Source organism: Neltuma alba, unplaced genomic scaffold (genome assembly GCF_004799145.2).
Source record: "Neltuma alba isolate B1F8T4 unplaced genomic scaffold, ASM479914v2 tig00001693_pilon, whole genome shotgun sequence".
NCBI lineage: Eukaryota > Viridiplantae > Streptophyta > Magnoliopsida > Fabales > Fabaceae > Neltuma > Neltuma alba.
In genome coordinates this window covers 11440-26739 of record NW_021632572.1, presented here as the reverse complement: position 1 = coordinate 26739, position 15300 = coordinate 11440, and the positions used below count along the sequence as shown (strand labels likewise).

The 15300-nt window shown below is 38.5% G+C and overlaps 2 protein-coding genes across 2 annotated transcripts; both read right to left on the bottom strand.

Annotated features, from left to right (window-relative positions):
* Positions 1-2759: 2759 nt before the first annotated feature.
* On the bottom strand, positions 2760-4992 carry LOC114761478 (alpha carbonic anhydrase 7-like). The gene is made up of 6 exons (XM_028950851.1): positions 4624-4992; positions 4404-4510; positions 4185-4290; positions 3914-4084; positions 3738-3791; positions 2760-2816 (listed from the first exon to the last, which is right to left on the bottom strand). The coding sequence occupies exons 1-6, from the start codon at positions 4990-4992 to the stop codon at positions 2760-2762; spliced, it is 864 nt and encodes a 287-aa protein (XP_028806684.1).
* Positions 4993-8705: 3713 nt separating this feature from the next.
* On the bottom strand, positions 8706-15212 carry LOC114761460 (BEL1-like homeodomain protein 8). The gene is made up of 5 exons (XM_028950830.1): positions 15070-15212; positions 12713-14077; positions 9919-10295; positions 9777-9837; positions 8706-9477 (listed from the first exon to the last, which is right to left on the bottom strand). Exons 2-5 carry the CDS (start codon positions 14012-14014, stop codon positions 8959-8961), a joined length of 2259 nt encoding a protein of 752 aa, XP_028806663.1. The 5' UTR covers positions 14015-14077; positions 15070-15212; the 3' UTR covers positions 8706-8958.
* Positions 15213-15300: the final 88 nt, after the last annotated feature.

The following is a 15300-nucleotide window of genomic DNA, read 5'->3' as shown; positions in this document are numbered from 1 at the left end:
AATGGTCAATGGTCAATTAAAGACTAAGCACAGTGCCACTGTAGGGCATGATGCTACCAGCCTCAGCTCCTCTCAAATAAGATATCGCAAGTTCCTGCGAAGCATACTCTGCAATGTACGGGCTGTGCATATAATGATACATTCAGACCAAATCAATACATCGTTCATGAAAGCAAGGAGATGGGGTGTCAGAGTAAGAAAGGGAAGAGAATAGTAGCTTTGTCTTTGAGCCAAAACGAACTGGAGAAGCAAGGGGAGCCTTGTCGGTCAACAATCGGCTACCGTCCGCCAGCTCTCAGCCGTCGCTGCCAGGTGAGCAATGGAGTCTTGGATGAAGGTACTGCCGCCTTCGCCCCTCGCAAAGAGAAAAAGAGTGACCAACGCGTGGTGGCTTGATGAGGTATGGGGACTGAAATTGAGACTTGAGGATGAAGAAATCTTGAAAGGGCAAACCCGCCGTTTATGCAATTTGATTTGCGGCGTGGAGACTGAGAACTTAGCCCTGAAGATCGAGTTTGGTAGGATTAGAATCCATGCAGTGAACAAATAGAAATCATGCCCGGGTTACGGGAGGATGAACAAAAATCAGGAACCTTCTTCGGTACGTTCGATTTTTTGCTCCCTTGGGAGGGAGAAAAGAAATATACGGCCAAAATTCAAAGGGTACGGTTTAGGATTTATTGGGATAGTCAGCAAGAATCTATAATTTTCCCGAAAGTCTACCTTTTATAATTAAAAGTTTTTTTTTTGCCGAAATATTAAAAGTATTTAAATCATTACCTCCGCTAGAGATAATGGGATCGTATCACTCAACTTGATTTCAGATAGTCAAAGATATATTATTTTTCAGATAATAAATAACATGAATTTTTAAAATTTTATGAAAATTATAAGCTCGCCTATAAAATGCGGGAAAAAATAAAAAAAGAACTGTATAAATTTGTTATCTATTTTATTTATAGTGTGACCGTTTTGTCCGTAACATATAATCTACTACAATCATATCCCCTCCCGAGAGATGGTTCCGCCAGGCGCCAATTTATAATTGATGAGTATCCATTGATCGGGTGTCAAGGCTAACACATGTTAGGCAAAACGGAAGAACTGCATCAATCTCTTATTGTCGTTGTTATTGTTTTTGAATTAAATAGGCATTAAGGACATAAAATTATAAAAAATTTAATGAATCCGTAACTTCTTTTTTTTAGAAAAAAAGCTCACGTGTCATTATACTGCCATGTCACTTACTAATGTTGTTTTCAGAGGTGAGCATTCTCCTTCAGTTCCAAAGAGATTAATAAATGAAACATTCATCCCTATGGATTTCTTAAAAACGGTATTGAAAAGTTAGAACATATTTTATTACTCTTCTGATTCTAAATGTAAAATTTATTTTGTAGTGTTAATGACACTACAAAATGCCTCATAAGAGTATATTGTTATATTTAATTTTTGAATTATACATTCACCTTCTGTGAATTTGTTTGACCATTATTTTCCGCGCAATGCCAAGATCTAAATCAAAATGCAGACTCAAAAATGAGAATGCAAGATTTCCGTAAAATGGGAATTATGCCCCGTCTGCAAAAACGGATCAATCACGAGCAGAAGCAGCCCAATAAATTATGAAGTAGGAAGAAGTCCTTTTGCTGGGCTGTACGTGCCTGTGAGCCCACGTAGTAGTGTCCGACATTTTTCGAATTAGAAGGATAAGCGCTGCAATGTGATATTACCTCCATGCTTAATATAAAACCTAAATAATTTGTACAAAAAAAAGATCCGGATGATATTAAAAAAATTAGTTATTTATATTAATACTAAATAGATACTTCTTTCTTAAAATATCATTATTAATTATGAACATTAAAACAACTATTGCAATCGCTACCGTAATTACTTAGAAGCAAAATAAATAAATATGAAAGGCAAAGTAAATTAAAATTTTATATTTAGAATCACATTAAATTTATAAATAACTCTTATATTAAAAATAAAAAATAATATTACAAATTGAATTAAATTTGTGAGGTATGAAGAAGCCTACATGCCACAAGTTGTAAGTCTGCCCATAAGTTACAGGACAATTAGCAGCGGCGGCTAGCCAGTCGAGAACCTCTCTTCTTCCCTTCTCATCCTCTGTCCTTGTCTTTTTTTTTTTTTTTTTAAGTTATTATGTCAATATTTTAACAGTTCAGAGATAAATCTTTTTAAAACTATTTTAAAAATATCAAATTATAAAAACAAATAGATAATAAATTATAAACTCTATTAAAAATTAATTCTAATAGTTTGCAAATATACTAAATATTTTTTAAAAAATTTATAAATAGCTTATAAAAAGTAAAATCTTAACCATTGAAATATGTTACTACCTCCGGTCCTAATTATAAGATCCAGTTGACTAATTTGAAGAGATTAAGAAAGTAAGTTGAGTTAGTTATTTGTCCTAAATTGGTATTTTCTTTCCTAAAATATCCTTACTAATCAAGTATATTGACTATAACTATCATTGTTAAAAGGGTTACTTTGAAAAAAAAATATATAAATATGAGAGACAAAGTGAATTGGGGTCTTATATTTAGGACCAAAATAAAAGTCAAACATAGTCTTATATTAAAGACCGGAGGTAGTAATTTCATTATTAGAAAAGAAAAAGGAGAAAAAAGGATGGGGGGGGGAAGAGTAGAGACTGCAAAGCGGAAGCTAGCGCTTACAAGAGATAATGATGCGCGAAAGTTTTGTCCTTTCTGGGTTACTTCTCACAGCTTCATTTGGTCATGAGAACCGATAACAAATGACCACGCCAAATTGTTCACCTGGTTCAATGCCATGAATTACACTCAATTATCAAAGTTAATCAGTTTATTAAAAATGCTTTGGGCACTTGGGTCCGCGTTTTTCTTTGACGGCAATCAATGTTGATCTTGAATGTTAAATTGCGAAATCGCAAGTGCTTGGCAGTGTTTTTAATGGCGTTAAATCTTGTTTGAATAATATATGAAAAAATATTTTTCTCCGTAAGATATGAATATTTGCTTCAAAAGGGCAAAGCAACAATAAAATCTGGATATCATGCAAATTAATGTCAATTTCCTGACGTCGCCGTCAACTGACAAAAATACACACACACACACACATATATATATCCACGTCGATTCATGTAGCACCGTGAGTTACTAATGTAACAACATTATTTTACATTATTTATTTGTTCAGGATGTCAAAGATTCACACTTTACGCTATTGGAAGTTGCGAGTGAGATTATTTACGGCAGAAATTTTGATATTTGGAGTTGCACCAAGCGACCATTTAGTTGTTGCTGGGGTCTCGCATTGGCATAAAATACCTGCAAAAGTAGACGAATCAAGCTGCTGCTCAGAAAATTTTTCCTTGGCGAGCATATAAAAGCGTTTATCACATTAAGTGATGAAATTTAATTTAATTACACTAAATTTACATTAAATGAAAGCCACAACGGGACTACAGATGTAATCTTATTATATGGCTGATGAACTCTGCTCAGTGTCATCTTTCTCGTCGGAGATAGTTTGTATATGAGTATAAAATCATGATTATTGATGAATTTTGATCATTCTTAATCTTTCTTCAGTACAGTTTCTTGTGGTTCCTATAGTTTAATGGTAATGTGGATGTGTATAAGGCGAGCGAAAGAAGTTAAAGTCATAACTTACGTCTCTTTTCAAAGGAAAAAAGATGGGGGGAAAACGAAGCTTACGTTTTGAACGGCAAGTCGAAGCAGTCCAACTTGCTCCTTTGAAACGGGTTTAACCTGATGAGATATGAAAAACGCAGAAGTTGAGAACAGCAACGATGACAAGGATAATCCCTCACGCACATTAGTGAAATAATGCGTTGACATGATTCTTATTATTGGCAAAGGAAGATGAAAACCTCTCCAACAATGGTCCACACCACATTCTCATCACAAGGAGGAGTAGTTAAAGAACCCATATATCTGTAATACCGTCTCCTGTTTATGTTGATGACAAGCTCTGGATCAATCACACCCAACGATAATTTTGCCTCTCTGTCTTGAGAAATGTGTACCAAATCATCCGTTACCTGAAAGAAAAGAAGACCACACACACATCCAAACACAGGACAAGAAAAGAAATAGCTAGCTAGCTATGGTACATATATATATATATATTTAATTAGCCACCGTTTGCAAGAAACGATCGGGTAACCAGCCGATTTCGTAAAATACGCCAATCACAGCAATCTGCCCTGCTTCACTTTTGTGCACCATATGTATCTCCAAATCAAACCTGCTTTTCAAATATTATGTGAGTGCATGAAGCGAATGCACGTATCGATCAAGCTTCCAATAGTATGGCCATGATATAAATGTGTACGATTAATATAATTAAAGAGGGAGCACCTTTTGCCATCAATGGTGTGTTCGGAAGGAGAGTGCCAGTGACACTGTTGGAGAGCGTATTTGGCTCCATTGATGAGAAGATAGCCTGCGCCTGAAGTCCACCCCAACTGGCTAGGCAACCATTCCCATATGATTAAATTAGCCATAAATCTGAATCATGTGTGTGTATAGAGAGAGAGAGAGAGAGAGAGAGAGAGAGTAACGTGAGGTGATTAATTACCCTAATATCATGGCCGGTATTAAAAAGAGATGCATTGGAGGGGCGATAGTTGATGTGAAGAGGGCCTAGACGGGATGTAAAGTGAACCTCACGATTGCTGAGACGAATGGGAGATTGGCTGCTTCCATTTTTGCACTTATACCACTCGGGACGAATGTCTCCCCAATGAGCCGGCCCATTCTTACTATTCGGACCGTAGTCAAAATCATCCCCTGTGCATCGCACCAACACGATCGAATAAAGCTGGAGAACACACATATAGGTGCTGTAAATCATATACGAGCGCAGCATGAAATTACCAGGAGAGGTTGCAGCAGAGAAAGAGAGGAGAAGAAGTGCCAGGAAGAAATGGGCGGTCAGGTCGTCCATGGATAATCTTGTTATTTATGGTGAGAGAGCAGTAGTGAAAGTGTTATATATATATAAAGCGTATATGTACAGAAGAGAGGTGCGAGTGAGAGTGAGAGACGCATAAATCGTTTGGGAAGGAGAAAGAGCATAAATGTAGAACACAGTGTCACTCACGGTTTGTAATTAAGTCGCAGGAATGAGGATTTTTTTGTGTTTTAATAAGGGAATATGCCATCTGGGTCGGTTTCCGCCAAAATTTTCGATCCAAGAATTGATTTTCTAATATCAGGAAATAGTGGTGTTTGTGTAATCGTATGATTACCGAAGTCGTCAGATCAAATATTGCAAAATGTACAATATCAATACCAATTCCTCCAACATACGTCTTGAGCCAAACAGGGCCCAAAGATTGCATGTATTCTTGGACGGCAAGCCGGGGCTTGGTTCATGCCATTCTGCATGATGAATTAATTCTTAAACACCCAAACGCAACTTGCTCCTTTTGATCTTTTCCTAATCTGTCTTTATGGATTAAGTGAGCTAAAGGTGCGGAATAGACGTACAAGTGTCTAGCAGTATAATAGCATTCTATTTTTACAATTTTAAATTCCCCTCCATACCTATTCCATTAACTGGCGTCTTTCTTATTTAGCGACCACCCCATATCAATTTCCCTCCTATGGTACGTTCTTCCCCACTTGTGAGAGCCCACAGATTCGTCTTCCGCTTACCACTTCATATTACCCAAAACAAAACAAAAAACTACCAAAAAAAATTTTAAATAACAAAATCAACAGGGTCCATATCCTTTGGAGAGTGGGAAAAATTGTTGCCCCAAATGGTAGCCAATAAATAATTAAAGAATCTATCACTTGATTTTTGGTGGCCAATCAGCATTTCCATTGCGTAACTTATCTCAACACGTATTCCATTGCGTGCCAAAGAAAAAAACACGTATGCCAAAAAAGAAGAACTTATCTCAACACGGTTTTTTCTATCTATAGTTTATGTTTAAATAAGAATGTTGAATTCCTTGATACTTGACTCAGCCCAGGGAGGTCATTATAGCTTGTTGAATTATTCCAGATCTCAACTTTAATTTGCGATGGTTGAAAAGACCCTCGCCAGCTGCTGGTGATCCATTATTACAGGGCCAAGACTACGACGAATTAAAATAATTTCGTATGGAAACAAAAATAATTAATTCTCCTCGGTCTATAGTATAAAACATATTTTATAATATAAATATGTTATAATATAATTTATATTATAAAATAGATCTTACACTTAAGATTGAATGGAGTATTAAATAAAAAGTATTTTCACATGCTGCACTTTCATTTAGTTCTCATTCAGTTCCAATCAACACGTCTTCTATCTAAGTAAATGTAAGAAGAGCCTATTTGGAATATTTTATAAGCAGTTTTTTAATTGTGATTTACAGAATACAAGATAAGTATGTGAAAGAAGTTTTGTCTTGGCTTACGTAAAACGTTTTTATAAATATTTGAGTAATGTCAAACAAGCTTTTTTTTTTTTTTTTACCAGCAGTGATGTCAAACAAGCTACAACAAGCTTCAGAATCAGCCAACTATGTTAGCCAAAATAAAATTTAAAAAAAAAAAAAAGAGGAGGAGGAGAAGAAGAGAATCAGTCAACTAAGCAAGGGAGCCATCGTGTGATGTAGCTGCTAAAAGTCGTCTCAGACTTGGGCTTAGCAAGTGGATGACTGAAATTGTCTTGAAACATAGGCCGATCAATTGGACAAGGCCCAAAATGGAAAATTAAAACAAATTTATCCGATAGGATTATGAAGTAGAAACCCTGCAAACGAATTAATTAGCCGACGACTAATTTGTTTAAATATAAATGAATCAAAACTTCATTTCACTACCAACTGTAAAATAAATAGAGAAAAATTACACTAGAAGCCTCAAGTTTTCAAGAATCTTTGAATTTCCCGCACATTTGATTAAATCCTTAAAATATAATTTATTCCAAGAAATATCTGGAACAACATTTAAGTGCTGGATACATCTATTACGTGACAGATCAAGTGATAGATATCAGGAGCACTATAAAACGTGCCTCGTTGACTTTTTGGATTATCCAATTTGGTCCCTCTAATTTGGGGTTTTCCTATTATGGTGTGTCCTTTGTGTCTTTGCACCCCATCATTTCAAGTCTCAATTTCTAACTATCATTATCTCTTTTTATGGATGTTGAGCAAGCCACCTGATGTTTGGTGCTCCTTCTAATGGGTTCTACACGCCCTATATAAGTAACTTCACCTTCACTTTCCTTTCTCTTGTGATTAAACCGCACACTGATCTTTACATGACCATCCACAGAGGTACGCAAGAGTAACTTGGCCTAACTTTATCCTGGTTTCCGTTTCATCAGTTAATTCCGCTGCTACAAATTCTATTTTGAGATAATAATTTAGGGATGAAGTTTGCAACAATTGTGTTGGTGGTGTTGATGATGCTGAACATATGCCTGGCTGCGGACGAGAAGGACTCCGTGAATGAAATAAAGAGAATGGATTCGAACCAAGAGGCCGATGATTCCAGTGTTCCTTATGGGTATGGTGGAACCACTTCTGCAGATAGCCACCACCACATCCCCAGGCGCGACTTCAATGGCGGCAATGGAGGTGGCTAAATCTGTGTATGCGTCCATGTTTACATCATTATATATATACATATACAACTGCCGTAGAAAGGGCTGAGGATAGAAAATAAAAAAGTTGCGGTGTATGCAATACTGCGGGTTGTCACCTATATATATATATAGAGAGAGAATAAATTGCTGTGTAAAGCCATATATGTGATAAGTAGTGATCGTATTTATGTGCATGCTCCTTTTCTTTCTCTACTTTCCTCTTATGGCCATTCTATTTGCCTGGTGACTAGTGAGATTGAGTGCCACTTCCCTTCGATAGACAGTAGAAACGCTAGAATTATGGAAACAAAAGGACATGAAAAGAAGATAACCAATCCTTCATATCGCCCAACAGATCGATCCATAGGTCTTCAAAATGATCAGAGCAATAGTAATTAAAAAAGGATCGAGGAGGCCTGAAAACAACGACATCGCCCGATCGACCACTCCCACCCAGCTGTGGCCTCGACAGCATCAAAGCCATGCCGTTTTAGGTTGGAGGGCCCGCACTTTTTTGTTAAACAGCCCATCACCGCTGCATCTCAAGACATAAAATATCGGTGGATATTCTAAAATTATGGTAAAATCTTACCGATACACAAAGTTCGGTTTTTTCCTTTTACTGAGAAAACCTTTCAGAACTTTTTGTTGTCAAGTATTGGTATAGTTGAGGGAGAGAATATAGATTCATGAGACTTCGATTCCCATTTAATTATATTCTGTGCATAATCACAGTATTTCCTTTATCTAATATAGATTTTTATTACAAAACGCTTCGAATATTTTAATATCACCCATTATGATTACCAAAGTTGGCATACCACTTCCCCCTTTTCCAGACGTGATCGCACAGCTTTCAGCACTCAGACGCTACTTTTCTTAAGATGTACCTCGTTACGGCTTAAATCGTCAAGATAAGAAAGAGTAGTCGCTATTCCAACATTGAAATTTCATACTCTTTTCTGCTTTTGTTAGTTATAGCTCGCGTAACAATTAGCAGAGCGGTTCCCTAATTAAGCACAAACAGCACGTAAATTCGTTCAGAACCATACACCAGAAAGTTGAATTCGAACATCATCATTTTTCTCTCAACATGTTTCAAGACGAACCTTGCACGCCAAACTTCATGGCCAGCCCAAGAACTCACCTAAACCTACAGACATAAAAATAGTGCGTAACCCAGATATGGTCACTTGAACGTTGAATCCTTCTTTCACTGAAGTTTCGACAGTTCCACTCAGTATTTTCTATGCTATCGTCTTTCCTTATTTTTCATGTTTTCTTTCCAGTTCTACTTTGGTGTAAAAGCAGACAGAAGATCTAACCCACAAAGTCATGGATCATATGCTCTCCAAAGTGACGTCTAATCTGGTCCTCCTGGTGTAATTGTTGCTGCTGCTGCCGCTGTACGCCTTCAACCCCATGTCTAAGACCCAATGTTAATGACACAGAACCAAGTCCCCCCACATCGAGGCCTGCACCGCGCCTGTAGGGTACAGAACCCATTAATGTCCCATCCATGTTTGGCGTAATCTGATATTCCAATTTGGACCTCTTCTCTTGATTCCATTGCTCTGAACCCATAAAACCCATTCCCTCCGAATTCCCACCTAAGGAACTCATTCCCAAACACTGGAACTGCTTCTCCGGTACTACGTCTCCGTGCCTACCAAACTTGCCAAGAGCTTCTTCAACCATAGTTTGTTGACTGCTTCTTTCTGCACCAGATGTTCCCTCGTTCTGGTTGCCACCGGCGATGCCTTTCGTTTCAAGATTGTGTATTTCCTCAACCATTGGCTTCCACACACGGACTCGAGCATTTATGAACCAATTCGATACCTACATATTCCTCATTTGTATTATTTTTTATATTTACACATGCATTCAAGCGACAATATCAGAAAGCTAAAAGGGTTGTAATACGGCAGATGTCGAGCCTTAATTATAAGGTTGCTGGACAAGAGAAAGAACACCAAACACAGATTACGAAGGCCTGAGAAATAAATGTTGTCCTGCTGGCCCATGGCATGGACCCATTAAAAACAGATTTGATGGCGTCAAATCCCAATTAATCAATCAACCAAACAGAAAAAACATACCGACAGAAAACAATAATGAAATAAGAGTAGGACCCCCACCTGGTTTCGAGATAGGCCAGTTTGTGTAGCCAGCATGTGTTTATCAGTATCCGTGGGGTACCTGGAAAGAAATCACGCAAGTGCGTCAATTTTTCTCGTCTTTCGACATAAGAGGGGAGGGAGGGACGAAGGGTTTACATACGGGTGAAGGAAATGCTCAAATAACCAAGCTTTAAGAATCGCGACTGCGCGTTCCGGCAAGCCTCTCTGGGGCCTCCATACTTGTGGATGTTCAAGAAATGCAGTTTTGTTCTTCTGAAAGCTCTGGTCCAGATATGTTAGCCCTGTGTCAAGTTTACTAACTGTACCAGACGTGGATCCTGACAAATCTTCCCCCAACGCCTCTCTCAAATGCTTGATCTGTTCTGAGATAGCCTTATTCAGGCCCCTGAAGTGTCTTGCTACTGACTTGAGAGCCATAGCGATATAAGGGGCAGCCGAACTAAGACCTGCTACTGACTCGAAAGATGAAATAACCATTTGCATTTGCTGGTGATATTGCCTGCATTTTCTCGTGACCTATTATTATAGCCCAACACATGATCAAATTAACGTCCATCTTTCAGAAGCATCTATGCACTACTATGACAACGCAAGTGAAGTAACAATCACACTTAAAAAACGATAAGCCATCAAACTAGTCCTCAAAAAAAATATTCATCACTGCCTAACTCCCAAGCATTACAAGATCTTAGCATTCCCAAAATGTGTTGATGGAAAATACGTAGGATAGCATCATGTTTATTCATCATTGTGATGGTACTGAGTTCTTTATGCTTAAAAGTATAACAATGATATCCTACTCGACATAGAAAGTTTGAGTACCATATCATGCCAATTTCAGCAAGCTGTTTTGCAACCAAGAACGTCATTCCAACCATCAAGCTCAATGACCTAGTGCTTTGTACATACAGATGGTAGAAATTTGATCAAGAATACATGATTAGAGGGTGGAAGAGACAGTGAAAATTGAAGGGTGATGGACTTTATGCGCTCCAGCTCACACTAGGCAGGGTTCCCACATACACACATATATATATTTACCGCCACAAGGCAGGATTCTTCCTAGATAGCCTACAGGTCTAGGTATATGTGACACAGTACAAGCATAAGAAAGCAAACATTTTCTTTCAGAATCTTCTCCAAGTTAGGAAAATACCTTTCCTGTGCATAAAAATTTTGTTCCTATAAAATCTTCTTTTTTTGGTCCGAAAACCCACTCCCATGAAATCAGAATAAAATATCTCAAACAACTAGAAAGGAAATTCAGAACCCACGAAATGCGATCGTGCTAATCAGGTTCGGACTATGCCTGCAACATATCTAGAAAATTTTTCACACGCAGATCCAAGGGAGTAATTTCTTAGGTGTAACCATGCATAGGATCAGGAAATTTTGCCCATACCGAATAGATAAAAGGGACTCCAAATAGCACTATCAACGATAGCATCGGCATCAACTAGATAATAACGAGATCCCTTTTCATTTTTACCCCTTCTCTTTCCCATCAGGTAAAAACCATAATCATGTTTATTTCACCTAAAAGGAAACTTTATGACAGCAATGCGCTCCAAAAATTAAAGCAAATTTGGCATTTGATTAAACAAAATGGGCCAGGTCAGGTTCCTCTCCATCGTCCCTCACCCTAAGAGACTCACCACTGCCCCCTTGTTTTGTTCTAAGGGTGGCACTACAGCTGTAGCAGCAACCAACCTGTTCTTCCACTCTTCCGCTTTTTCTTCTTCTCCCCTCAGTTTTCCTAACTGTCTCCTTTCTTAATGGGAAAATTTATCTTAAAAGAAGCTTCCCCCTCATTAGGGCAAGAGCTTTGAACTTCAGTATAGTTTTCAAAAGATTTTGCAACCTCGCCCATCAGATCTACAAAAAAAAAAAAAAAAAAAGCAGATCTTGAAGGAAGAAGGCATCAGAAGGCTTTAATTCTCAGAAAGTAGACGGGTGAGTCACTTACACAAATATTACTGCCAATTCTTCTATTTATCTTTTAATAAGTTTTTTTTTAATATAAAAATGATCAAGGACTTTGTTGCTTCTATTTCCAGTTTTTGCGTTTGGTTTCAATAATGGGTCCATCACAATTCTCAAAATAATTGGCAAACCACCTTAGATTTAATACATTTCATTCTTAAAAAAGTAAAATAATGACACACAATTTTGTCTGGTCATGAAATTAATCAAAAACTAATTACTAATATCTCAAAACATGAATGGTATCCATGAGATGGTGGAATAAGCTTCGAAATCCCCAAAGTCATACAAAGGAATCCATTAGCATCATAAAATACAAACATGTAATCCGCATCAATGATACACGCATTATCTCTAGTGGCATAAAAAAAAATTAAAGCCTCCAAAAAGACAGCCGAACCTAATTCCGATCTTTCGGTCTTGTCGCTTTTCGGCAATCCGAAACGAATGACAACCTTTTATCTTAGTGATATGAAATTCTAGAGATCTCAAAGAAAAAAATTATGATAATTCCGAATAAATATAATCGCAAACTTGCTCTGACTTGCCCCTTTATCACTCCAGCTACTAATTTCTTCATTTTTTGGGGGAAAAAACTTAGCCCCACTTTTTATCATTATTTTAAATGATTCTGACTATTAAGGTTCAGAGTAAAGAAATACTCTTGAGAACTCATCACCCAGATTCATTTGACAGTGAGATAGCGTGAGGATCTTACAACCAACCCTCAATATACCGACAGACACCCAATTATCTACCTGCAGCACACGGCAATGTAAACATTTGGCTTTTCTAACAGATGAACAGTGCATTTCTGACAGATCTACTCGCTATAATATGAAAATATGAAAACTCCAACAAAAACCATCCTCACACTAGTTATAAGCACCCAATATATGACAAAAGTAAACTCATGAAATGCGTATAAGAAGCAGTAATTAATAACCAACCTCCTCTTGCATGTACAGCAGCTTCGCCTTTTTTTGTTGATACGCCGACCGAGAAGAATAATCAAAGTTTCCTCTTGATTCACAATCACCGCTATTTTCCTTGGAATTATACAAAATAGAACACGAAGCAGCACCTGCGTTACCAAGGCTAACTTTTGCACTAACAATTTCAGTTGCATTAGCTGCAGAAGTAGTACTGACTTCTCCAGACACCCTCGATAAATCTGAACCATCAGGTCCTTTAATAATAATGTTAGATCCACACATATTACAGAACTCATCCAACAGCTCTTGAGCTGGCTTTAAGAATCTCGAACTCTTCAAAATGGTTGCATATCCAGTGAAAGGCCCAAGCGGGCCCACATTACTTCGATAACTGCTAGTGCTCGAAGCTACTCCCACGACGTCTTGGAGTGATTTTCCGCAATCTTTAGTTACGAAGGAGGAGGGCTTCATAACAGATTTCGCAGATTTATCACATCGTGAGTAGAGTTCGTCTGATCCATGTCCACCATTGCATGGGAACCCAGAAATAGCAGTCTTGGAATGGGAATTTGATGAGAGTGATAAAGATAATCCCTGAGGATTCATGGGATCGCTCAAATTTGTATTTCCGAAATGAAACTGACTTGACTGATTTTGATTTCCTATCCAGATCCCATGGCCAGGATGTTCCATCTGCGGTACTATATGATCGGATCCTTGGGCACTGATAGAAGCGGACTTGACGATATCGTGCAAAGTATTCTGAGGAAGTGGAGGAGGAGAAGAAGGATGATGCATTTCCCCTAACTGCCTTCCGATGAGTTCGCTGTAACTAGGCTTCACCAAGTGCTGATACACAGACGCGTAGTTATTATTCAGCTCAGTCGCAAAATTAGAGTTGGGATTATTAGTTTCGTTTACCCCGGAACTACTTCCGTAATTAATCATCCAATCATGACCCAAGTTGTCTCGGGGTTGGTCGGCTGGCGACGGTGCTGGTTCCGATACAGATGTATGGGGCAATGAAGCATAGTGGGACAACATTAGTCTACTAGGTTTGACTTCGCCTCCAGCAGATAAAGCATTCAAAGGTGTTGAAAAACTAGCAATTTCCGATGAATAAAAAGCTGGTTCGTAAAGCATGTTTGCATTTCTCACACTCCTAACTTGCAGAAAATCCGAGTTTAAGCCCGCGTGTAGTGACAATTGTTCAATATTAGTCGGGAAATCTTGTAAATGCTGGGAACTATTCTGGAATCTCAACTTGTCACGCCGAATCTGTTGTGCTACATGCGATTCTGGCCTTAGACTGCTCATTCCAACCCCACACAAGACAGATGCGACAGAAAATCCTCCAAAACCTCAATCTTGATTGCTCGCCTGCGAAAATATCCAGCATACTTTAGATGTTTAAAAGATCAAAACAAGCCCAGAACGCAAGTTGGGTAAAATAGTTTCGGACCCAGAACTCCTTTACCAATGAACAGGCACGAAAGAGAGACAATAATGAAGTAAGCTACTGTCATGAATGGCCGAAACGAACCGCACATACTATTGTAAACTTGAGCTAGTACTGGAAGAGAGCGACACATATCAAAGGGAAAAAATGGACAAAATGAGCCAAAAGAAACGTACATATATCCTACAACGAGTTTGAATGCTTAGAAGAGAAAGTTAGTTACGGTTACTTGTTCCCTTTCTGGTCACGAGGTTCGGTTCGACATAACAAAGAAAGTAATCTTTAAAACCCTCTTCCCCACCCCGACCGAAAGATGTCTCTATTACAGACGCATAGGTCTTGCATCTGCATATTCTCCGCCAGACACTGCAATCCCTATTACTGGGTCGGTTATACGTTCTACATAAGCCACCAAATTAGCATCCTCCAAAACCAAAACAAAAGCGAGCTAAGACCTCCCCATCAACGTGAACCACAACACGCAACTTTAAACCATCCTAAAACCCTAGTTTGATGCCCCTCGAACAGATCTACTGGTTCATACTCCGACTATACCCTAACAATTCCCGGACTCCACAACTAGCTCGAGCTATGTAGTGAGACTGTGGATGAAAAATCTGAATTTCCATTTATAACCGTAAAAACTAACGAGCGAGAGAGAGAGAGAGAGAGAGAGAGAGAGAGAGAGGAATTTATGTACCAGTAACGGCAGAACAAACGAGAAACACATGAAGACCAAAAACGAAACACCGGGTAAGAAGTTAAAGTGGTTTGGGGAGTGTGTAAGCTGCAGATATATTATAGAAAGAGAAGGATGATGCTGGTGCATCGTCAACTCTTGTAAGCAGGAGTTGCTAGAAAACAAAAGGTGCAGTTTTATTACAGTTGACGGGAACAGTGGGTTCATTATTACCTCGGAAAAGAAGTAGCAGTGACCAGATCGCAAGTTGAGGAGAGAAGCAGTGAAAATTCCGATGAGGATAGGCTTGGGAGTGCACATTCCGGCGAAGCAATGAGAAGCGAATGGTGAAGAGCGAGAAGTGGGAAGGCGCACTGCACTGCACACACCCCCAACAATGATTGCAATATAGGATCATCGGTGGTCGTTAGCTTTTTAACGTATAAAGCGCTCTTTAACACCATA